The 26,619-nt window shown below is 38.9% G+C and overlaps 1 protein-coding gene across 5 annotated transcripts in view; it reads right to left on the bottom strand.

Annotated features, from left to right (window-relative positions):
• Positions 1-22,657, bottom strand: part of c12.2 (von Willebrand factor A domain-containing protein c12.2) — a 353,857-nt gene extending 331,200 nt beyond the window's left edge. For 2 of the 5 annotated variants that reach the window (XM_076212831.1, XM_076212827.1), the window contains exons 1-5: positions 15,480-15,636; positions 12,558-12,636; positions 8,459-8,576; positions 4,820-4,900; positions 40-281 (exon numbers count right to left, since the gene is read on the bottom strand). In XM_076212831.1, coding sequence (XP_076068946.1) covers positions 40-281; positions 4,820-4,900; positions 8,459-8,576; positions 12,558-12,566 — 450 coding nt within the window. In that variant the 5' untranslated portion in view covers positions 12,567-12,636; positions 15,480-15,636. Of the gene's footprint in view, positions 1-39; positions 282-4,819; positions 4,901-8,458; positions 8,577-12,557; positions 12,637-14,895; positions 14,917-15,479; positions 15,637-22,566 lie in introns of those variants that run through there. The other 3 variants (XM_076212828.1, XM_076212829.1, XM_076212830.1) reach the window with 3 other exon arrangements.
• Positions 22,658-26,619: the final 3,962 nt, after the last annotated feature.

The following is a 26,619-nucleotide window of genomic DNA, read 5'->3' as shown; positions in this document are numbered from 1 at the left end:
TCTTCCTACACAAAATGATCATTTAAAAATTACACTTACTTGGTCATGATAATAGGATGTCCCACCACGAATTTCTCGTCTTTGTTTAAGATCTGTGTCTGTAGTGTCACGAGTCAAAGTGATGACCTCGGCCTCTCTCTGTGTCAGTTGTAAATACGCTAGGGCAAGATCTCGACGCAAAGGACCCGGTGGACCAATGAGGAAAACATCTTGCCCTAGCTGATCCTTCTGAATGAGCCATCTCATATGATGAAGCCATGACTGAGGTAAGTCCTTGTTTACTGTAAGAAAAATTTAAATCATTATCATTAGGTATAAATATTATTCTTTTTTGTGTAGGCATGGGCTCTGACTTGACCATGCCTATTATATGAGGGTAAGGGCTTGTGGTACATGCTAGGTATGATAAATTGGAAAGTAGGAGATGAAACCTAACAAGTGTTGCTCCTTTCCTGTATACTGTAATTAGGTAAATACAATTAGATAAATATACACATACACACACAATCACACACACCGACAAACCACTGTCTGGAATGGACGTCTAGAACGAGCTCTGGTGTACAGCAATTTTTTGCTTAGTTGGAGGAAACACCTAGTCTGGTATCGTATGGGTAAGGGAGAGCTTCACTTAATGAATGACTAAAAATGATTTATTGGAGTAAATCCAGTGAGTGAAAAATAATTTAAAATGGAGGATGGTGAAGGCAGAAAAAAATATGGTGAACTAAAAGAAGACTATCTGTGAGCAGGGTTGAATCGCCGTTAGATGTGTTAACATCTATGTATTCAATGTATGCAACACTTCGATACTAGTGTGCACACATTCACATGCATCATATGCTACAAGATGTGGTTTCAACGACAAGACTACCATCTCCCAAAGGACTCCCATTGTTCTGTGACCAAGCTAACCAACCTTTCTTGATGACGTCCTTTGATAACAAAAGATTCTCAGCATCTCAGATCAAGAGCCTTTACCTTGAACAATAGCCCCAGCTGTGTCTTTGGTCAACACCTGCACCGTATCAGCCAATGCCTCAACCAAGGTGACCCAACTTCCACATGTTTCTTATATGGCAACGCTTGTAAATATTATGTGTAACATGTTTCTGGCAACCCTCCAAGCTTTCCTGAGGGCTTGCCATATATTTTGTAGTTAGATCCTTACTTCACCACCAATTCCAAATATAGAGTAACACAACCTACATTTCTGGTGGCCATTGGTGGGGCGACAACACTACACCTACATTCTGATGGGCAGCTGAAGGACTACAACTATGGAGACTATGACTACAAAGACTACGACACTTACACCTACATTTTTGGTGATACATGTGGAATTGCGAAGCGACACTTTAACTCTTCAGCTGTGGACATTGAAGCAGCAATGCAACACTAATTCCTTCTGTACATCTTCCAGCATTCCACTTACGAGCCAAAAGCACCCACACTCTTCGTTGTTTTGCCCACCTCAAAGCAACTATCAAAGCATCTTCCAGCTTCCACTTATGAGCCAAAAGCACCAACAATCTTTGCTGTTTCACCTGCCTCAAGCAACTATGATACAAAGCCCTACCTCTACACTGATCCCTCTTAGCTGTTTTCTCCAATACCCACCATGCCCACTGCTCCACCATGTCAACATAGATGCATTCTCCAACATTACAGGAAATCTCCACCAGAGCATGATGCCCACTCCACCATGTCAACATAGAGATGCATTCTCCAACATCCACAAGGAAATCTCTACCAGAGGCATTTCTCCGCCACCACAACACCCGCTGCTCCACCACATCAACATAGACGCATTCCCCAACACCTACAAGGGAATCTCCATCAGAGGCAATTCTCCCCCACACGCGACGCCCATCGCCTCCACCATGACAACACAGATATTTTGGACTACCCTTCTCCACCACTGCATGAGTCAGACATTTCTTCCCCTTCCTCCAAGATTACATCACGCTCCACCCAACCATCTCTATAAGCCAGAGATCATCGCAACATCTCCGAGCCAACACTCCACCACTCACCGTTTCTAAGCTGTGCAAGAATCTCATCACCTTTATCTCATTCTTGTATAATCCAGTCACATCTTGATTGCATATATTTTAACTCTTTCCCACAACCACTTACTAATTGATTCCCCTGTTTCCAACAGTGCATCCTTCCATCTGTTCTTGCACCCACTGCAGCCCCGTCACTCACTGCCGTACTTCAACATCACACTGGGTAAGTAGATATTTTTCCATTCTCAGTGCCACCAAGGAGCAACACAGTCTCCACACATATTTTTTTACAATACATGAACATGTCCAAAGCCCTCTCTGACTCGACATACCGACCCAATACACGAAGCCAAGCTACGTCTCCACCAACCATCTCCCCCTTCTACTTCCAACTATGATATACAAAACCGAACAAAGACCCAACAATCCCAACATCGCACCGCCCAATCACACTTCTCTGCACCCCCTCTAAAGTCATTGAACGCCTAATACTTAAACTTGTCACACCATATATTCCCCTTGCTGACTCACAACACGGTTTTAGGCCACTACACTCCACAAACACTCTTCTGACAAACCTCACACAAAGAATTTTAGATGGCATCAATTCAGATAGGCCCCACCACAGAACACTTCTTATAACATTGGACATTAGTAAAGCTTTTGATGCTATCCCCCGCCACAACCTAACAAATAAAATATATAACACAGACATGCACAATAACACCAAAAGATGGCTGGCCAATTATCTGGCAGGCAGGAATGCTCATGTGTCATATAATGGCCAATCATCGCACATCAGAAACATTAAGAATGGAGTACCACAGGGCTCAGTTCTATCCCCCACATTATTTAATCTATACATGCATGACTTACCCACGCCAGACACCTCAGAAATACAAATCTCTTCCTACGCAGACGACATAACAATCACATGCACACATCGTAACACAGACAAAGCTGCAGAAATAATCCAGCCTTACCTTGACACACTCAACACATGGTTCATCACAAACAGACTCAAAATAGCTCCAACCAAATCTACAGCAACACTTCTCACCAACTGGACAAAAGAACACAAATACATACCTCATCTCTACATCAACAACACTCTAATACCACACACAAACACACCGAAAATTCTTGGTGTAACATACGATACATCCATGTCTTTCAAACAACACCTCACAAACATAAAAAACAAATGCACACCTAGACTTAACGCACTTAAGTCAATCACTGGAACAACATTTGGACAAAACAAAGAAACTAATATAACAATATACAAACAATGCATACGCTCAGTGATGAATTATGCGAGTCCTGCATGGGCTCCTAATCTCAGTGAGACACACCACAACACCCTTCAAATCATACAAAACAAAGCCCTAAAAACAATTACAGGCTGCACAAATACATCACCTACAGACCATTTACACCATGAAACAAAAGTCCTCAAAGTCAAGGACCACCTCGACATGAGAGGCACACAAACACTTGCTGCAGCCACCACAAACACATCACACCCGCTACACTACATAGCAGAACATCCACACACACCAAGAAACATTAAAACTACACCCAAAGACCTTTATTACACACAGATACTCTCTTCTCTTCCTCCACAACCACCAAATACCAGCCTCCGGAAACATATTCATAGTCATATCACTCACCGCTCCATTAACACACTGAAAGACAACACACTGCTGCATGCCAGACCCCCTGATATCCACCCTTCTGAATCCTCTCTCCCACGAAAGGACAGAGTCCACTTGGCCAGACTGCGATGCGGTCACCACCCAGCACTTCTAAGCTACCAGAAGAGGCTGGACGACCGTGTTGTGAACAGCTGCCCAGGATGTAACACTTCACCCCATACCATACAACACATAATGGAAGACTGCATTATACACAATCATGCACGCAAACAACACAACATACACTCTATAAAGGATTTGTGGGAAAACCCAGTTTCGGCTGTGGCCTTCCTTGGGGAGACGGGACTGCTCGGACAGACAGTCTAGTGAACGACAACAACAACAACAACTTCCAACTCTTCAGACAATTCAACTGCTACTCGCAACACCATGACAACGCAAAACCTCATCACAGTCATTCAGGACAAGAGAACTTTACCACTCTTCAACAGCAAGAACATTCCTGTACACACCATTAATACTTCAAATAATTATCTCGAATTTCTTCTTGGCTTTAAAATGATTAGTTTACATTTCACTCACTTTGTCTTTTTGTGTGAATCGTTCTGTGTTATAACACATGAAAATGATATTCAGAATGTCTAATTCTCTCAGATGGAGTATAGTTTAATGCTCGTGAAGATAACTGAGCAAAGAAAAACTTTTGTTTGCCAGGAATTCTCAGAAATTTTGCGAAGAATAGGCATTCTTCTCCCATAATCTTTATGATGGTCATATGAATACATTACACTGTAATACAGAATCTATTCAGCTATTTAATAGTATATAATACAGACTGCTCAAGTTCATCATTGTGGCACAAAATTATATTAAATAAGACTTCAAGGTTCCTGCACACAGCTGAGCAACAGGATACAAGTCACATGGAATGCTTGAAAATCTGGAGCAAAGGAGGTTAAGGAAAACCATTGTATCTTCAAAAGTGACTTAACTCAAAACAACTTGAGACAAGGTATATCTGTGTGTATACATATATATATATATATATATATATACTTATTTGAGCCTGGATAGTATTGAACTTGGAAGATATTTTATAAATATGCATACAAAAAATAAAGAATACAAAATTTTTAAGAAACTTACAATATTTAATGGGTACAAGCTCCTGATTTTTAGGCTTCTTCAGCTCTTTAGTCACACCACCAATTGTTACCTTTGATGCACCTGCAACAAGAAAAGTTCATACATCATTGCACCACAATATGGAAGGTATGTAAATGTAATAATCAATAGAATTTGTATATTGTAACACTTCTCTAGCTAAGTTCATGGTTTTTTCAATCTCGGTACCAAGCTTAAGATTCTTATAAACTTAAACTGCATTTATTGCACACTTCACTGTAACGAGTGATTTATTCCACAGTAGTTGCAAAGGCAAAACAAATAAAATCCTCAGACATGTGCTTTTGTACTTTATGGGTGGTGTCAGTGGCTGACCAAACTGTAAGATATCATATGGCATTTGGCAGTCACTTACAATCCAATAGAATGCAATAAAGAATCTACTCCAGCAGTACACAACTCAAACATCTATAACAACCTACCATCTATACCACACAAAACATCCATGCAGAAACATAGTAACACATGGATAACTAAGCAAGCCCTTCAAGAAAAACTGCCAAATTCAATACTCCAACAACAACACAGATAAAACCCTCCACACCTAATAAGAATGATAATGGCACACCTGCACTCAGAACATCATCCAGCAATAAGACAGTACCAACACAAAATAGGCCTAGCCACAAATTCAATCTATCCCAATTACAATCACCACACAAAAGACATAGAACACCTCACACTACAATGCTCTACACTAACAATCCCTAGACAGCAAATACAATATCTCTTTACTAAATGACTTAAGGTCCTGCCCAGAGGCTGTTGCCAGTTTCCTGGAAGCTCCAATGCAAGAGAGATCAGGGTCAATGAATGATGTGTGCCTCTGGTCTGTAGGAACACCCCCAAAACACTCCCCAAATTATTGACTGTATGCTACCATGCATTCAATATCACTATCTATCAACCTATATACCAAGGGCCCCTTCTCCCCTATAAGGGAGGTAGCCAGCTAAGGCATGCACCCACTCACATCCACCACTCATTGTTTCCTTCTCATCTTAGTTAATCATGGATGATAAAGGATCATCTCTATCTCTTGCCCACTGCCCATATCTGAAACAATACAGTGAGACACAGCATATCCACTCCTTGTCCCCTTATGCAAAAACTAGAGAACACAGGTAGAAATCCCTTCAGGCTGCACCAAAATATCATCCCTACCCAACCATTCTTACTCACACCCATCCCCTGCCTTTTCCCTTCCCTGCTCAACAGACATTCCCCTCTTCCTCAAAATCCCTTTCACTCCATCCATCCATCTCTGTTCCTCTCCTACTCCTCTCAATTAAAAACTTCCCATATGCCTCTCCAGTTATGCTCAACAGACTGATCCATCTAAAACTACTACATTAACATTGTCCCCTTTTCCTTTGTGAACTGAAACGACAAAAATACTCCTCAAGTCTTTTGGCACCCTCTCCCCCCCTTAGACACACATTAACCTCTTAGATATAAGTCAAATTCTCATGTGCACCATCAGCTGCCTGATGTATGATAATTCAATGATGTATCGCAATACCCATGTTATAAAATATTAAGTTACGGGTGTATTATTTGTTCTCTTTCACCATGAATGTTAATAACTACAGAAAACGTGATCAAGCCTGTTCAAAGATTATGGAGGTCACTCAACTACAACTGTAAAATAGAATCAAGATGCTGACACCAGCATCCTCACAGATACACTCATGCCTCATGATGCCAACATCAGCATCATCATATGGAAGGAGTTAAACTATAGAAGCCAATCCACTAGGACTGTACTTCCTTTTTTCAGCACTCCGCATGACACCCATCCAACCTCATCTTTTCCTATATCTCTTTCATTTTCCTCTTTCATCCCAGTAATTTTCTTTGGGCTCCTCATTGCCACAATCCCTTCCCAACCTCCTCCACATTCATCAACTCTCTAAAATACCCTACCCATCTTCCCTTTACCACATTCTCTTCCATTAACATCTGTCCATATGCACCTTTTACCTTTTCTTCTCCACCTGACTCACTCACCCTCATTATCTTTATTTCTTTCCAAAACATCTTTTTACTCTTATTAAATTTTCTGTCATGCTCCTACCTTATTTTGTATCATCTCTACTTTTCGGTTCCCTTATCTGAGATTTTGATTCTCCTCTCTTTTTCTTGTACCTCCAGTACATTTCCCAAGTCCCACTTTACAACCAACCCACATATGATTACTTCTTTTCTACTACCATATTCACCTCATTATCCCACCACTTCCTTCTATTCCCTCCACTTCTTTCTATTCCCTCCCATCCTTTTCATTCCACATACCACCTTTGCACACTTGTCACTTCCTCCTTGAAACTCCCCCATTCCTTTTCTATTCCTACCTCTATCCCTAATCATCTCCCACATTTCTCACAGCTTCTCTAAGCACCTCTACCTCCCACCCTTTTCCTCTTCCTCCACTTATCCTCCACTTTCAATTTCCCTCCTACCAAAAAATGCTCTGACACTACCCTACTGTCACCCCTAGGAACATGGACATCTAGAAATCTTCCTATCCTTCCTCTGGATACCACTACATAGTCCATCAATACTTTATCAACCACCTTTCCATCCACCACCATTTTCTTCTTAAGCACTGTTTGCTATCATCAACTCCCTTTCTAGTCACATCTTCAACATCAGTTCTCCATTATAATTTTTACCTGGCATTCCAAAATTTCCAATTACTCCATTTGTTGGCTCATCCCCTACTCTAGCATTGAGATCCCCCAACATTAACAATGATGTTCCTTCTAAAACTCTATAAACACTCATTTAACTCTATCCAAAACACCTCCCTTTTTTTTTATTCACTCTTCTCATTACCATGCTATATGTGCTTTGAAAAAAAAAATCCCATCTCCGTTTCACCTTCATCCATATCAACCTTAAACATACTTCCTACCACTCCATCATGCATTTTCCTATCTCATCACTTACCAGCAGATCTACTCCTTTCCTTCATCCCCTCATCACTTCCAACACCCTCCCATCCACTCTCCCAAACTCAAATTCACCCCTCCCTTTCAAGTTAGTTTCACTTAACACTAACACATCCATCTTTCTTCTCACAAACATACTACCTATCTCTTCCCTTTTACTCTCATCTGTGCCATAACCACACACAGTTAATGACCCAAATTTTAGAGTTCTGGCAGGAGTTCTCTTCCTACACCCTCTTATACCCTGACCTCTCATAGACTGAACATACAGAAAGCAGGATCCTTAGTCCCATCACACTGTCCCACTTTGATACCTTCTGCGACTCACTTGGGTATCATGGTGGCAAAATTCCTTCCTCCCCCTACCACAGAGGGCACAGGGGAAAAGAAATGTTATACCCAAATAAATGGTAAAGGAGAATTTCAATGGAACATCCTATAGGAGGGACAGCCACTGTACAAAAAGTAGTATCATTCCACTAGGAATAGAGATTTTACTTTAACATAGACAAATGATGTATGGCTCTAGTCCATGGGGCACCCCAAAATAGTTTCTAAAGCATGCTACTATGCAATTACTTCTGCACAAAACATGCAGTCAATACCCCAATATGGGATATGGGGAAATAATCACTGAGATACTTACCTGAACTTAATCTAAAGGGAATATATGTATAAGATGCATTGTTAAAACAGATCTGCGGCTGTTTTGCCAAGATGCGTCTCAGCACCTGTAAGCGCCCTATTGTAACAGGGCAATGCATCTGCAATGAGAAAAGGTTGAAAATATTAAGCTCTTCTCTTATAAAAAATTAGATGTATTCATACAAATATAGGAAAAGACAACTATTACTTACAGACTGAATTGTAAATCTGAAAACGAGTACTATGTTTGCAAGCCGATAAGCCTCACAAAGTAAAGGAAAGAAAACAAAAGTATAAATAATGTATAGGGCCCACGTAGTAAGCAAAAGTGCATAAGGCTCAAATGAGGAGAGGGAAGCATTTGGGATGAATTTAAATAAGTGTGTAGTGAGTTTTGGAGGAAATGTGAATGTAGTGGCATTGGAGGGATATTAAGCTTGAAGTGGCAGAAAGGAGCTGTAACAGATAGTGTAAGAGAAGTGTAATGAAAAGAAACTGATGATACCCAACACTGTGGGACAATAATAAGTATACATGGACCAGGGTGATGGGTGGGGGAGTAGTCAAGAGTGCATTAATGGGTTATGTTACACCCCAAGCACAGAATCCAATCGACACTGGCTTTATCAGGCTTCCCACTGATGCTTATTCTCATTTTCATGACATCATTACCAACCTTGCCCGAACACTGAAATCCAACAATTCAGAAAGAGTACCAGTCTAGTAGAACAATAAGAGACATAATGAGAATGAGATTAAACACTGGCAGGAAATCTGATAGCAAAGCCAGTGTCTATCGGATTCTGTGTTTGGGGTGTAACAAGTCTTAAATTGGGAAAACAGCACCTAAGTTGAAAACCCTGATCCAAGATCATTGTTATGATGTCCAACATGATATCACCACCAGCCCTTGTGTTATATACAGGAACAGTAGCAACCAACTGATGGACTGGGAAAAGGTAGAATTACTGATACACAAGCCTGAAAAAATCTGGAGAAGGATCTGACACAATCAAAATTGAGGCATGTCTAACATTTCACCCCAACTGATTCCTTTGCTTCTAATTGTAAACAAAATCTTGAAAAGCTATCCCTAGTTGCCCTCCTAGCCTTACTTTCTATCATGATTTTGTCCATTAACAGTAAACAAATGTCCCCCTCATCTTAATTCTTCCATCTACACATTTGTCCATCAGTGGTGAACAAATGTTCTCCTGCACATGTACAATTTCTCCCCCATCCTCCTTAGCCATCCCTACATTCCAGTGACCTTCCCCCGTTCCCCTTGATTCCTTCTATTTATTCACAAAGATTTGAGTGTCATGACTAAATATTTGATAAAGTTGTAAAAAGCTAAATATACTAATTAAGGCTCCATCTTCATATGGAGGTTCTTTTGATAGAGAGAAGGTAAAAGGTGCATATAAACAGATATTAAAAGAAGTGAAGACAGCAAGAAGATGAGTAGATTATTTCAAGGAGTTGTTGAATACAAAGGAGGATAGTGTAGGTTCAAATATGGGATGGGAGATACTATGAAATTGACTGTAATGGGAGAAGAAAATTATAGGGCTATAGGAAAAGTGATTATATAAAGACCATTAAAAGTAATGAAAGCTAGTAATTACCTGAAGTGTATGATAAGGGAAGTACAGTAAACCCTCAATATATCAAACTAATCGGGGGAAAAGTTTGGTCATTACAGCCAAAATTACAGTGTACATACATATAAATTTTAATTTTCCATACACCAGTCATCCATACCAAACCTTACACCACATATACTGACCTTGTTCATTATATCAGATGAACAGTTGGTAGGTCTCACCAGGGTCAATATAACCAAAATTTGGTGTAACAAGGTTCAGTATAGCAAGGGTTTACAGTCCTGTAGTTACAGTGGAATGGCTAGTGAGACTGTTTAAAGTTTGCCTAAGGGAGGAAAGTGTTCCAGTGAAGTAAAGTACAGTATAGTTTAACTATACAAGGGAAAAGGAGACAAATATGTGAAGACAGATTGGGAACTTTCATTCATTATTTCTGCCTGAGGTGAGAACTCTTCAAAGACCTCACCACCCACTACTAGTTTGGTAATTACTTTCCTTTGTCTCAATTTACTATTTACAAACCTCTAAAACAGATTTAGTTCATCTCTGCATTTATCTACAGCATCTCTTTCAAAATTACACTCTTCTTCTCTTCAAATTCTTATATAGTCATTTCTAGTTTGTTTGTAAGCTTCTTTTGTTTGATGGTGGACTGGCTGTTGAGGTTGTTTAATGTTTATCTAAAAGAGGGTAGAGTGCTAGGACTGGAGGAGTGCATGTATAGTTCTGTTTTACAAAGGAAAAGGGGACAACTGTGAGTGTAGTAGCTTCAGAGGGATCCGTTTATTGAGTGTAGTTGGGAAGGCTTATGGGAGGGTTTTTGAATGAGAGGATTAGGAGAGGAACAGAGGGAGTAATTGGTGAGGAACAGTGTGGGTTTAGAATAGGTAGGGGTTGCATGGATCAGATTTTTGTGGTAAGGCAGATATGTGAGAAAGCTTTAGGAAAAGGTAAGGATTTTTTGGGGGCTTTTATGGATTTGGAAAAGGCTTATGACAGGGTAGACAAGAAGGCACTGTAGGAGGTATTGTAGATATATGGGATAGATGGAAAGCTGTTAAGAGCGGTAAAGAGTTTTTACACAAGTAGTACAGCCTGTGTTAGAATTAGAAATGGAGAGAATGAGTGGTTTGAGGTAAAGGTGGGACTTTGCCAGGGATATGTTATGTTGCCTTGGCTGTTCAATTTATACATGGATGGGGTGGTGTGAGAGGTACAAAGGTACGGGGCTGGGGATTGGAGATATTTAAAGAAAATAGAGAAAAGTGGGAGATAAGTCAGTTATTGTTTGCTGACAACATTGTGCTTGTAGCAGGATCAGAGGAGGGATTAATGAAGTTAGTGACAGAGTTTGGGAAGGTGTGCAGAAGAAGGACATTAATGATAAATGTGGGTAAAAGTAAGATGATAAAATGTACAAGAGGAGAATATGACAGCAAATTGGAAGCAAGTATTAAGGGAGAGAGACTGGAGGAAATGGATAGCTTTAGATACTTGGGTGCAAATGTGGTGGGAATGGAAGGAGTGGAGGTGGAGGTAGAATGTAGATTGAGAGAAGCAAGTAAATGCCTTGGGGGATTAAAAAGTGTAATGAGAAATAGATATCTGAGAATGGATACTAAGAGGAGATTGTATGAAGGAGTGAGTGTACTGACAGCCCTGTATAGGGCAGAAACATTTCCAGATTTTATCTAGGTCTTTCTGTAGTAATTCACAATCTTCCTCTGTACTTACTTTCTTTAGTATTTTTGCATCATCTGTGAAGAAGTTCATATAACATTCCACACCTTCATCCATGTCATTTATATATATGGCAAACATGATTGAAGCCAATACCGAACCTTGCGGGACACCACTTTTCATTTCTTCCTATTGTGTGTGTGTGTGTTATTTACCTAATTGTAGTATAAGACACTTTCTGTGCCAATGGCTGAAAGTTGTAGGGAGAGGAAAACAGTCACCAGCTGTCACCTCTCAATGAGTGAAAAAATGTAAGAAATATAGCTGAAGTTGATAGAGAGAGAGACAGATATCTTGGGCCAAGTCAGCCCCTTGGGGCTACAACAGCTTTGCTGTCCATTCCACAAGACCACAACATGCAGTTACCTGTCATTGGTCCCTACTGTATTTGAGCAACACCAAAGTAAAATATAAATTCTGGTGCTTTAGAATCACTGAAGTACTTGAAAACAGATCTAATGTACAAAATTATCTATATAAATATAACCTCCAAACACAGACACTTGCTGTCAATTTTTTTTACTTAGACCTAATAAGGTGTAGGGTTCTAATGTTCAACATAGTCATTACCTATCTAGTTTAACAAATTACTTTCATATGTTCATTTTGCTCTGATTGAGATTCACTGTGTCACCTCATATTCAAAACTACCAATACTCTTTAATTATTCATTTATGCTTCAAAAGAATGGTGTGGGATTCTAATGCTCAATATAGCTACTACTTATCAAGTCGGAACAACAAATCATATTACCTCCTTCATATATTCAAGCTGCTCTGATCGAGATTATCCAAGTGTCACAACCTCATTCTCAGAAACCCCACTGCACAGCCTGTAAATAATGTACAACTGAATACTTAACTCATATCACACAACTACATCTTCTGTAAATGCAAACCACATAATCACTATTTGCAGAAATATAAAGATCCCATAGACATATATCAGAATCAAGAGGAGTATTCATGTAGCTTCAACTTTCATATCAATTTTTTTCAGCATTTCAGACTTGTTGCTGACAATATTTAGGTGTGGGAGGTGCTTTGGCAAGGGGTGGAGTAATATATAAGCAGCTGGATTGGCACAGAAGCTGCTCAAAGTATACACACTTCAGGTTCTAACATTATTTTATCCTTATGCATGAAGAGATTATTAGTTATAAAAGGTAAAATACAGAATTTATACTAATATAGTGTTTATAATGTCGTTTATTTAAAATATAACTTAAAGCATATATAATCCACAAAATATCTACACCCCCTCCTCTCCTGACATCATCTTCTGTTCTCCTTGTCTAACCCCAACAACTTCATGGAAAGTAGTCACACCCCTTGAATTCAACCACCTTCTAATCATCATCACAACCAAAATACAATAAAACCCAGTTGGCCACTGACACACACACATCAGTTACAAGAGAGCAAACTGGGAAACTTTGACCTAAGAAAAAGAACAACAATTTGAGACACAAAACACTACACCAATCACAGACATAGATACACTAGGACTTCCTACACTGAAAAAGTGAAGAGAGAGAGGCAACATAATAATATTCAGATCAGAGAAAAGTATAAGAAAAATAAACAGAAAGGATTTGCTGATACAAGATGAAAGTTCAAGATATAGTAACAAACTGAAAAGTTGTTAGATATTACAGAGGATCTATTTCCACAGAGAAGTATAGACAAGTTGGATAAAAATACAGTTCAAGCTAACACCATAAGTGAATTTTAGGCAAAATTTAATGAGTGGAGGCAAAGATATGGGGCCCCATGAGCATGGCTCCAACTCCATATACTACAACTAAGTAAATACTAGAGATCATAATGGTAGCATTCTTCTACCCCCACAGTCTAGATAAAATGAGATATGAAGACGGGACACCACGAGCATAGCTCCCCTTCCCGTAAAATACAACTAGGTAAATACAACCACCACAAAGGGATCAGGATGAATTAGATTCATAAAAGTAGTAAAGAACATGTTCAAGAGGACAGTGTAAAGAAGAGACAGCAGTAGTACAAAAGTATCATCATTCCTTCAAAAGTAGAGATTTTAACTCTACATAATGAATGATATGTAGCTCTGGTCCAAAGGGGGAAAAAAAATAATGAAGTAACAACTACATATTACCATGCATTCAATCCTCCAGTATAAGGTAAACAAGAAATAACATACACTCATAAAACCCCCCCCTGAGTCTCTTTTTTCAAATATATCTAGCAATTTTTATAAGCATTGTAATTGTATTGAACTCCCTAACCCTCTACCTCAACAATCTGGAAGTTTTGAATATATGAAATAAGCAAAGAGAGCAATTCTGCATAAATAACTGATAAACAAAAATCACATTACCCTAAGCAGGGCTACCCAGACCAGATTCAAATTAACCCCTTCCATACGGTGCCGCACACGTAGGCGTCATGGACTTAGATCTCGGTGGCAGCAACCAATGCCAGCCGTACGACGTGTCGTAATAATACTCGCATCATAAAATATAGTCACCGCTTATATCGATCGTTCTCTCTTCACCCGTGAATTTTGATAACCATAGAAAATGCGATTACAAAAGAATTAGAAAGAATGTCATTATGGAGGGGCGACTACAATAAATATAATCAAGACGCCGATATGGCAGCCTCGCGAATACACTCGCTCCCCATGACGCCTACGTGTGCGGCCCCGTATGGAAGGGGTTAATGTGAGGTGTATTGTTAACCTCCTGGCTAGTACAGTGGTAGTGCACTGGCTTCGTAATCACAGGGTCAGCAAATTGAGCCTCACCCGGGCCCATGAGCTTAAGCTGTTTACTGGGGAGGTTACTGATGTGGCTGGGCACCACAGTGGGGAGTTTGAGGATTGCCCCAGCTGACATTCTGAGGAGAGTCTTTGAGACTAATATCAGAACTGAAACCTGGTAACTTTAACTTAACTTGGTACTTTTTTAGAAGTGCAGATCTATGCAATATTGCATTAGAAAATTACATATTAATTTTATAAATTATGATACATTGACATATGCATTTTTTTTTAACAGAAATAGTTGCTAAAAGTGATACATCAATCTCTAATGAACAAAGTAGTGTATTACCTGGTCAGGGGGCAAAGCCAGCTAGATAAGAGGAAAGTTATCTTTTACAGTTTCACCAATTTTATCATTTTTGTTGTGCACAAACAGATTTCACAATTTTCTAAAAATGAAATGAATATTTATATTCTGTGACAATTTATGAAGATGTGAATTGTTTAACTGGTCTAAATATGGTATATATAGAAAGAAATATCAAACAAGAAGCATAGACACTCAAATTTTATCAAAAAATAATATCAATATTTGAATATATGATTTAGATATCAATTACCCAGATATAATAATATTATTGCACTTTATTCAGAACAGATTAATCTTGTTTGAAGTGCAGTTACTTGACTGCAACTACAGTAAATATATCCCAAAGTTACGTATATTGGTATTTTAATTACAACAACACAAAGCAAAATGAAGAATTATGCACCAAATCTGCTATATTTATTTATTTGGTCTCATACAGTATGTTGAATGATAACACCTTTTTCTCCTCTTGTACATCATACATAAGTTCATGCCTGTCTCTTCCAGTTAATCTGAGACAATACCTTCTATGAAATAATGGAATTGTACAATGTTACACAAACCCGATTCTGCCCAGATGATAAGACCTCAGAACATTACGCAATCCATGCTCCCAGTGTTTTTAAGTTCATCACAGCTGATCACTGTAAACAAGACGATTGTTTGTGCTGTATTCGGTCTCGGGTAACATGATGTCCCACAGTGGACCCATACTATGAGAGTATCACGAAGCTTTGACTGACTTTCCGAGGGAGCGAAATATAGTGTGTGTGAGTGTATGTGAATGGGAGGGGGTCCCCAAATTGCCTCACTTATTCAATTGTTTCGAACGACACTCTAGGGAAATGCGGTGGCGGCATTCTTCTCCCCCACCACTGGGAGATCGGTAAAAGTTGTTCTTGGGAGACGTCATGTTTTTCCTGCGGTATTTAGAAGCTTAATCATCACAGCGAAAATCATGTGAAACAGAATGAAGTGGTGCTTATGTAGGGAAAGGGTCCTATATTCGGAAACAATCCTATCATTGGGTATCATACTGACACTGACCTCTAAAATGTGGAGGGTCACTCTTACCCAAGTACAGTCTTCCTATACTAACTAGAATAGAATCTAGCCAGACACCGGATTACGTAGGAGAATCGTTGGTGCCGGTTTAGTATGTGGCCTACATTTTTTAAACTGGTTTAGTATGTGGCCTACCCTATTTGAATGTGTCCTACTTCAGGAAAATTTTTAAACAAACAATACTTTAAAAATGTTTTCACTTAAACCTAACCTAACCTAACCTGGCCTAACCTAAGCTAACCTATCCTAACCTAACCTAACCTAGCCTAACCTAACACTAACCTAATCTAGCCTAACCTAACCTAACCTAACCTAACCTAATATAACCTAACCTAACCTAACCTAACCTAACCTAACCTAACCTAACCTAACCTAACCTAGCCTGCAGAGCTGGGTGCGTTCCTCGGTGCATTGAAAAGGTAGGCCACATACTATACCAGAGAAAAAAATTCGTAGGCCACATACTAAACCGGCACCGAATCGTCTTCGGCATGTACATGACGTGCTTTATCCTGGCTAGAGACGGTTGTACTCAGTTGGTGAGGCGTCACTGTGCTGAGGCTTTCAAGTTTGTCTTAATAAACCTCTTGACCACTGTAGAAATTTAATTATGTATGGCACCAGACGATCTAATTTAATTTAAGACCAACCTCCCCCGGCCCGGTCCTTCGGTTAAACCGTTTATTTATATTAAACGGTTGGACTAGGGATCCTACTCTGTATGTTTGTCTTACGAGAAGTCAGGAAAAGGTCTGGGAGGAAATCTCCAACCAGAGCCCTTTACTTTGGGTAAATAAATGTGCATGGTCAGGCCCGTGCAGAGGGGGGGGGGAGATGCTGGGGGTGCCCGAGCACCTGCCCCTTTGCCCTGTGCCCCAAAGGTGCCCTTCACAAAAATATATAGAAATGAATGGAAAAAAAAATTCTCACAGGCTTTTTCCATTCTCTTACCATTCAGAAATTATAATGTGGAAAATAATGTTGCACCCTTACGGATAGTTGCTAAATACAAATGATACAAAAGAGTGAAGTACCCAATTTCCTGTCCAAAGCACCTGCCCCTTGCAATGTCTGTGCACGTTACTGTGCATGGTTGTGATTTAGAGAATGAAACTGGCCTCATAATTAACCATTTGATAACCAAAGCATGCATTAGCGTTCAACAATTTTACACAATATGAAATTCATGGTACAAGGAAAAAAAATTGAACATTGTCCAAAATATTTTATTTTATAATTGTGTTCTTTTCATTATATTTATGTATTTTTTCATTATTTGCATGTGGTCTTTGCATTATCTGCACTTCATGTATATTGATGCAGTGCCAAATAAAATAACTATATGATGTATTATTAATTGAAGAAATCCTAAACAAATGCAAATAGGCAACACAAATAAAATAATGCATATGGACATTCAACCAAGTGAACAGCATGATCTGAATTCTGTCATCCAAAATAAAGAAAATCGTCTCTTGTTGCCTATGCCCATAATATTACCGCTCTCGAGCTGCATAATGAGCTTACGTCCGCCGAGCACTTACGCACTATGATACCTGGTCAAAAGTCCACCAAGAACTCGAACGCACTACCCAGGTACTATTAAATAACGGCTTCAGCAACAAAGAAATTAATAAGGGTACCGAAAATATCTTAAACAAATGGTACACCGACTCCAACAATACACCAAACCAAGAAGAAATAAAACTTTTTTACAAGTCACACTGAGATAAGAGGGAGGGTGGAGGGGTGTGGAGTGTTCAGGGATGGAATGGGTGGGAATGATTTTATGCCTTTTCCTTTTTGGCTACCTCCCTTGTAAGGGGGAAAAAGCCTTGGTATATGTATGTATGTACAAGTCACACTTTTCTACAACTTACAAAGATGAAAAGGCCATCAAAGACATCGTCAAAAGAAACATTAAGCATATGAATGACATCACTTCAATCAAACTTATCTTTTATAAAAGTAAGAAAACCTCCAATCTGCTTCTCCAAAACAACACCCGCCAAGAGAGGAATGAGCTGAAAAAATCTCATGTCATATATGAATATAAATGCACAAAAGGGAACTGCGAAGCCCTTCCTTCCTCGTACATAGTCATGACGACTATGGAGCTGGAATCCAGACTGGTTGGACACAAATACACAGGAGCCCCTAATCATCATGCTTTGGCATCGCACGGATACCATATTACACGAGAAGAATTAGAACAGAACACGAACATCTTGGAAACCTGCATGGACCCGAGAAAGTTAAAGATAATCGAGGTCCTTTATATCAAGGATAAAAAACTCCAATTTGAACATACAGGCACTTGATTTATTAGCGCTACCCAGTATGAGAACACAGGGTAGGCCAGAAGCATGAGGAGATAATTTATGCACATTTTTCATACTATTATGTGATCTCCCCTAGTCTAATAATTTCGTGTGGTCAAATATCGCACTTTGTTGACACTTGACACACTCCCTGAAGAAGGCTCAGTTGAGCCGAAATCCGGATCGGAGACTATGTCCACCTATGTACGAGTTCTACAGAGTTTAGATCCTGCTACACGGCGATTAGGGAGATCTTTAGAAAGTAGCTCCAAAAAATTATTAATGCAGAAAACAGCATCACCTTCAACAGAATTGTGTATTAGAAGACTTACTGCCTGTATATACTTTAAATAATAATAATGATAATGATGATAAAAGTAATAATAACAACAACAACAATAATAATAATAATAATAATAATAATAATAATAATAATAATAATCATAATAATAATAATAATAATGATAATAATAATAATACATACATGGATACATATACCAAAGGCTTTTTTCCGCCTTATAAGGAAGGTAGCCAAAAAACAAAGGCATAAAAATCATTCCCACCCATTCCATCGTTATCACACTCCACTCCCCTCCACCCTCTTATCTTGGCACCTCCTGGATGACAGGTCATCCCTGCATCTTGTCCACTGCCCTGGGTCAGAAGCAGTGTCGCAAGACACAGCACATCCACAGCAAGGCCGCTTCATTAAATCGGCGACCCCCCCTCTCCTTCCCCTCATGCACAAAAGGAGAAGACGGGGAGAAATCCCTTCGGGCTGCGTCAATTTTTTCTCACACATACTCCCTCACCCAACACCCCCACCCATTCAATTTCATGGATCACATCATCCATATACAACCATTCTCCATTCACCCCTGTCTTCTGTCCTCTCCCGTCCTTCTTCAACAGACATTCCCCTCTTCCCTAAAGCCCCTTTCACCCCATCCATCCATCTAATCCTAGATCGACCCTTCATATTTACTCCTTCCACCTCTGCCATCCACACTTCTTTTAATAGTCTTTCTTCACTCATTCTTTCCATGTGTCCAAACCATCCTAATATTCTTTCATCAACCCTATCTCCCAGCTCCTTTTCCACCCCTGTTCTCCTCCTCACCTCCTCATTTCTCACTCTACCCAGCCTAGTAACCCCTACCATACTTTTCAGCCACCTCATCTCAAACACATTCAAACTCCTTTCTTCCTCTCTTATGTTCCATGTTTCTGCCCCATACAGTGCTGTCGGCACAGTCATTCCTTCATACAATCTCATCTTAGTCTCCATTCCTAAATGTCTATTTCTCATTACACTTTGAGTCCCCCATGACATTTACTCACTTCTCTCAATCTACATTCTACCTCCACCTCCACTCCTATCATTCCCACCACATTCGCACCCAAGTATCTAAAACTATGCACTTCCTCCAGTCTCTCTCCCTTAATACTCACTTCCAGTCTGCTGCCACTTTCACCCATGGTACATCTCATCACCTTACTTTTACCCACATTTATCTTCAACTTCCTTCTTTTGCACACTTTTACTAAACTCTGTCACTAACTTCCTGAATCCCTCCTCTGATCCTGCCGCAAGCGCAGTGTCGTCAGCAAACAACAGCTGACTTACCTCCCACTTTTCTCCATTTTCTTTAACCATCTCCAATCCCTGATCCACTACCTTTGCATTTACCTCTCGCACCACCCCATTCATGTATAAATTGAACAGCCAGGGTGACATAACACATCCCTGACGAAGTCCCACCTTTACCTCAAACCACTCACTCTCTCCATTTCTAATCCTGACACACGCTCTACTACTCTCGTAAAAAATCTTGACAGCTTCTAAAAGCTTTCCTCCTCTCCCGTATATCTGCAATACCTCCCACAATGTCTTCCTGTCTACCCTGTCATAAGCCGTTTCCAAATCCATAAAACCCCAAAACACATCATTACCTTTTCCAATGGCTTTCTCACATATCTGTCTTACCACAAAGATCTGATCTACGCAACCTCTACCTGTCCTAAAACCACACTGTTCCTCACCAATTACTTCCTCTGTTCCTCTTCTAATCCTCTCAATCAAGATCCTCCCATAAGCCTTCCCAACTACACTTAACAAGCTAATTCCTCTTGAAACTACTACACTCACACTTGTCCCCTTTTCCCTTGTAAAGTGGAACTATACAGGCACTCCAGTTCTCCGGCACTCTACCCTCTCTCCAGCAAACATTAAATAACCTCACCAGCCAGTCCACCATCACTGTACCTCCTTTTTTCTGACATTCTGCATGATATCCATCTAGACCAGGTGCCTTACCTGCTCTCATCATCTTAACAACTGCCTTCACTTCATCCTTCCTTATTTCTCCTCCATTTTCCTCACTCATCACGGTCATTTTCTTATCACTTCCCACTGCAACTACCTTTCCCTCCCTATCCTCCTTCACATTTAGCAACTCCCTAAAATATTCTGCCCATCTTCCCCTTACTGCCTTCTCTTCCATATCATCTCTCCATCTGCACCTTTTACCTTTTCTTCTCTACTTGATTTGCCTCCTCTTCCTCTCTTAATTTCTTTACAAAGGATTACAAAGGCGGAGCATGCCGACAGGAGACCTTTTGATCCATATCTAGGCCGGATGCGAAAAAAAATCATATTAATAATCAAATGATAGATAAAAACTATAATAATGTAAATAACAAATAAAATACATAAATAAATGCATAGGTATAGTTAAATAATAAACAAACAGGTAAATAGTAAATAATAATAAATTGACATGTAACTAATAATAAATTAAAATCAGACAGAACAATGATAACAAAACAAAAACAAATAATATAAGATAAATTATAATCATTACAGCATTTTAGGTATTTATCTAAATGATTCTTAAAGCTTGGAACTGAACTACATTGCACTACCTGTGCAGGAAGTTTATTCCATTCATTAACTACACGGTTGGCAAAGTTGTTTCTACCTACTTCCAAATTGAATCTATTTCCGGACAGTTTGAGACCATTGTTTCTTGTCTGATTCTCATTCAATGTGAAAATGTTGTCACTTTTGATGTTGTCAATTCCCTTTAAAATCTTAAAGACCTGTATCAAGTCACCTCTGAGTCTACGCTTTTTTAGGGAAAACAGATTCATGTGTTTTAGTCGATTTTCGTATGATTTATTTTTGATATTGGAATCAGTTTTGTGGCTCGCCGTTGTACTTTTTCCAGTCTGTCAATGTCTTTAATGAGATTCGGTGACCATACGGAAACATATTTTTATTACTTTCAAAATAATCGGTCATACTCATAATAATAATAATGATAATAATAATAATAATAATAATAATAATAATAATAATAATGATAATAAGAATAATAACAATAATAATAATAATAATAGAAATAATAATAATAACAATAATAATAATAATAATAGAAATAATAATAATAGTAATAATAATAACAATAATAATAATAATAATAATAATAATAATAATAATAACAATAATAATAATAATAAAAAATGATAATAATAATAATAGTGATAATAATAACAACAATAACAATAACAATGATAATGATAATAATAGTAATAATAGTAATATTAATAATAGTAATAATAATAATAATAATAATAATAATAATAATAATAATGATAATAACAACAATAACAATAATAATGATAATAACAACAATAATAATAATAATGATAATAGTAATAATAATAATAATAATAATGATGATAATAATAGTAATAATAATGATGATAATAATGATAATAATGATAATAATAATAATAATAATAATAATAATAATAATAATAATAATAATAATGATAATAATAACAATAATAATAATAATTATAATAATTATAATTATAATGATAATAATAATAAATAATAATAATAATAGTAATAACAATAATGATAATGATGATGATAATAATAATAATGATAATAATAATAATAATAATAATAATAATAATAATGATAATAATAATAATAATAATAATAATAATAATAATAATAATAATAATAATAATAATAATAATAATAATAATAATAATAATAATAATAATAATAATAATAATAATAATAATAATAATAATAATAATAATAATAATAATAATAATAATAATAATAATAATAATAGTAATAATAGTAATAACAATAGTAATAACGCATAGCTGCACTGAGAACACTTAGCTTTACCTATGTGTGTGTGCGCGCGCACGCGTGTGTGTGTGTATACGGTCACATTACCCATAGATAAGCTCTTAGCTCTAATCTGGGAGGGTGATAGATGTCGATCACGAACCGAACACAAGTCGAACACGTGGTGGATATCTCTCACACACACAATGAAGAGAACAAAGGGCGTCAGCTTAAATGGCCCCTGATCTAGATAAGACTGAGAAGAGATTAGATAAATAAGATTATTCGTATCAGAACAGTGAAGAGAAAGAAATGATAAAATAGATGTCTATAAAACGGAGACAGGAGTGGAAATTCGAAAGAGAGGGTCTGTGAGTTTGAGATAGAAAATCAAGAGGACAGAAAAAATGTCTTCCTGGAAGACGTAAAGAAGCATAAAATTTCGTATAGATGCGTTACTTGTACTAGAAATTAAAAGGAGAAATAATTCAGACCGACAACATAAATCAATATAATGCAAATTTGATAAATGAAGATATACAGTAGAGGTGGAACCTTATAAGCATAAATCCAATTCCACTTGCGACAAATAAGTAAATACAGCTGGAAAACAAACACACACATACAAACACACAATATATTGACAGAAAAAGGCTCTATGTTTAAAAGATGTGAAGAAATCCGGTTTTCCATATAGAAGCATATTTAGAATTGCTTAGAAGGCTATATACACGAGTTCAAATCTAGGTATGATAATTGGACTTAAAGGATGTAGACTAAGAAAGAACTATACGTGTGTTGGGGAGTTAGAGACCGGACCTTCACGAGTATTGTTCCTTTCCTGCATACTACAATTATGTAAACACACACACACACACATACAATTATCCGTACATCGGGCCACACATGAGCTTTCTGCTCTAATCCGGGAGACTTATATATAACTGTCGGTATTACACATCTAACGTGTGATACAAGACCGTGGTGGCGACTCACACACACACACACATAGGCCTACACAGACACATATATACGCAGGAGGCCTTAAACTGAATACAACGCAACGAGCAAAAGATGTTAGTGATAGACGTATGACAGTGAGAGATGAAAAGTGGACAGAGACTTAACCAATTTGGCCATCAAGAAACATATAAGTTAAGCACAGTTTCTTATACTTGTATGCTCGAGTTACGTATACACGAAATTTAAATATACTACGTACGTATGTAAATCGAGCATATATATATATATATAAGAAATTGTGCTTACCTCTTGGCTGAGTTGGTTGAGTCATTGTACATTTGTCACGTATCGGCTACGTTCAAGTTCTCAGTCTGACAGCGGGGACGGGTAAAGTATACAGTTCGTGTATACGTAACTCGAGCATACATGTATAAGAAATTGTGTTTAACTTATGTCCCTCTTGATGACTTAGTTTATTAAGTCACTGTCCACTTGTTGCGTATCGGTTAGGTTCGATACTTGTATATTGTTGAAGTCATCTGCGATAATAGCTTTGACTATTTCAAAATATAAATTCTTCAACTTTAATAATAGTTGTTAGTCTCATTGTTCAGAACTTGCACATAGTCATTCAGGATTTCAAAACCATGGAATGGAGATGTAGTATTAGTAACTGATGAATTCCAACATTATTGAAATTCTCTGTAACAGTTACAAGTAAAACTGCTGGTACGTTCACCGAAAACTATATTTTTCGCCTCTTTTAGAGGATTCTTTGGGTGAGCTATATTAGCGACGTCTATCTTGAAGGTCTGTTGTCGAGGAAGATCTGGCGAAAAATATAGATACTGGGAATTACTGGGTGAGGTCACTGGGAGAATTGGGGAGGGTCACCGGTCTCAGGCAGAATGTTGGACTGGCTGGCGGCTGGTTATAGCTGGTGATCAAGAGTAAGCAGTTGAAGCTTTGGCTTGGCTTCCGGTCTTTGTATTTATACATACACATTAAGGGCCTTTCCCCCCATATAAAGGAGGTAGCCAGCCAAGGCACGAACCCACTCCAACCTATTCCACTTTTATTGGTTTTCTCTCATCTTACCTACTCGTGGATGCCATCCCTGTCTGCTGTCCACTGCCTGGATATGAAGCAATGTAAGAAAACACAGCACATCTATAGCAGGGTCGTTTTATTTACGCGGCGACACTTCCTCATCTCTTCATGCAGGGAAGTAAAGAAGACGGGGAGAAATTCCCTTGGGCTGCGTCAAAATATTATCCATATACAACCATTCTCCACCTATATCTACCTTCTTCATTCACTGCTCAACAGATATTCCTTTCTTCTTCAATGTCCCTTTCACGCTATCCATCCATCTCATCCTTTGTCGTCCCCTGAATGTCACTCCATCCCCCCTTTACCATCCACACTCTTTTTGCTAATCCTTCTTCACCCATGTTTTCATGTACCCAGACCATCCCAATAATTTATCATTAGCCGTATCTGCCACCTCCCTTTTCTACACCCACTCTCCTCCTCATCTAATTTCTCACTCTACCCAATCTTGAAGCCCTCACCATAATTCTCGGACATTTCATCTTAAATGTATTAAAACTTCTCCACTCAGAAGGAAAGCCTCTCCGCCTGTAGGCGACAGGAGGTAACTACCACCTCCTGTTTAATATTCACCAATCATTCCATGAAATGACCGTAGTAATAGTGCGGAAAGCCTGGTTTTTGAGGACCTCGAGCTTGCTGAGGGTGACGATAGCAGAGGCCTTATATGCCTGAGTGCTGCCCGGGGCAAAGTTCTCAGTGACGCCCCACCCCCTCCCCGCATCACCACTTCCCATCTCCACTATCCTTTATTGCCTATTATAGCTACTGGCTTGCGAAATAGTTAAATAGGTTTTAAAAATGTTATTTAATGTCCCTATTGCAGAAAAGATACGGGGAAAACATTTCATAGTCTGTTTACTCTAAAGTAAAATTCGTATATTACGGTAAGATATTCAGACCTCCCTTGACCTTTTTTTATTATGATTATTTTGTCAGCCTTATGGGCGGCATGTCCAGACAAGAATTGCCGCCCCCCCTCTAAATGTGCCGCCCCAGGGCATGTGCACTCTCCCTACCCCCCCCCCCTCCCATGTGAGACCCTGGACGAAAACCACAGCGACATAGTCCACTACCGAACAATTACAGGCTGCACAAATACATCACCTACAGACCATTTACACCATGAAACAAAAGTCCTCAAAGTCAAGGACCACCTCGACATGAGAGGCACACAAACACTTGCTGCAGCCACCACAAACACATCACACCCGCTACACTACATAGCAGAACACCCACACACACCAAGAAACATTAAAACTACACCCATAGACCTTTATTACACACAGATACTCTCTTCTCTTCCTCCACAACCACCAAATACCAGCCTCCGGAAACATATTCATAATCATATCACTCACCGCTCCATTAACACACTAAAAGACAACACACTGCTGCATGCCAGACCCCCTGATATCCACCCTTCTGAATCCTCTCTCCCACGTAAGGACAGAGTCCACTTGGCCAGACTGCGATGCGGTCACCACCCAGCACTTCTAAGCTACCAGAAGAGGCTGGACGACCGTGTTGTGAACAGCTGCCCAGGATGTAACACTTCACCCCATACCATACAACACATAATGGAAGACTGCATTATACACAATCATGCACGCAAACAACACAACATACACTCTATGAAGGATTTGTGGGAAAACCCAGTTTCGGCTGTGGCCTTCCTTGGGGAGACGGGACTGCTCGGACAGACAGTCTAGGGAACGACAACAACAACAACAACAACTACCGAACTTATTAATTGAATATAGTACGTCCGAAGGACCTTGTGTCCGGCAACCAAGCGGCGCGTCGATCGTCATGGATATGAAGAAAACTAATCTCGTTTTCGTAGCTTCACGGAGGTACCTAACCCCCGGAGCGAAGGAAAGCTTGGAGTCGATCAAGATGCTCAAGTATTGATAGGTCGGGGGACCCAGGGGAATATGTCACCTTTGTTCTGGTCTCACTCGTCGAGATCTAGTCTAAGCCATTCGCATTCCTAGGAGAGCAGGACTTGTGATAGGAATTGCGGGGCCCAATAAGAAAATTTATAACGGAGCCTCTACTCTACAAAAGTTCGAAATTAGTGTT

This window comes from Oratosquilla oratoria, chromosome 30 (genome assembly GCF_046742065.1).
Source record: "Oratosquilla oratoria isolate Oo_2021 chromosome 30, ASM4674206v1, whole genome shotgun sequence".
Lineage (NCBI taxonomy): Eukaryota > Metazoa > Arthropoda > Malacostraca > Stomatopoda > Squillidae > Oratosquilla > Oratosquilla oratoria.
The sequence above is the reverse complement of the archived record's forward strand: the minus strand, read 5'-3'. Positions and strand labels throughout refer to the sequence as shown.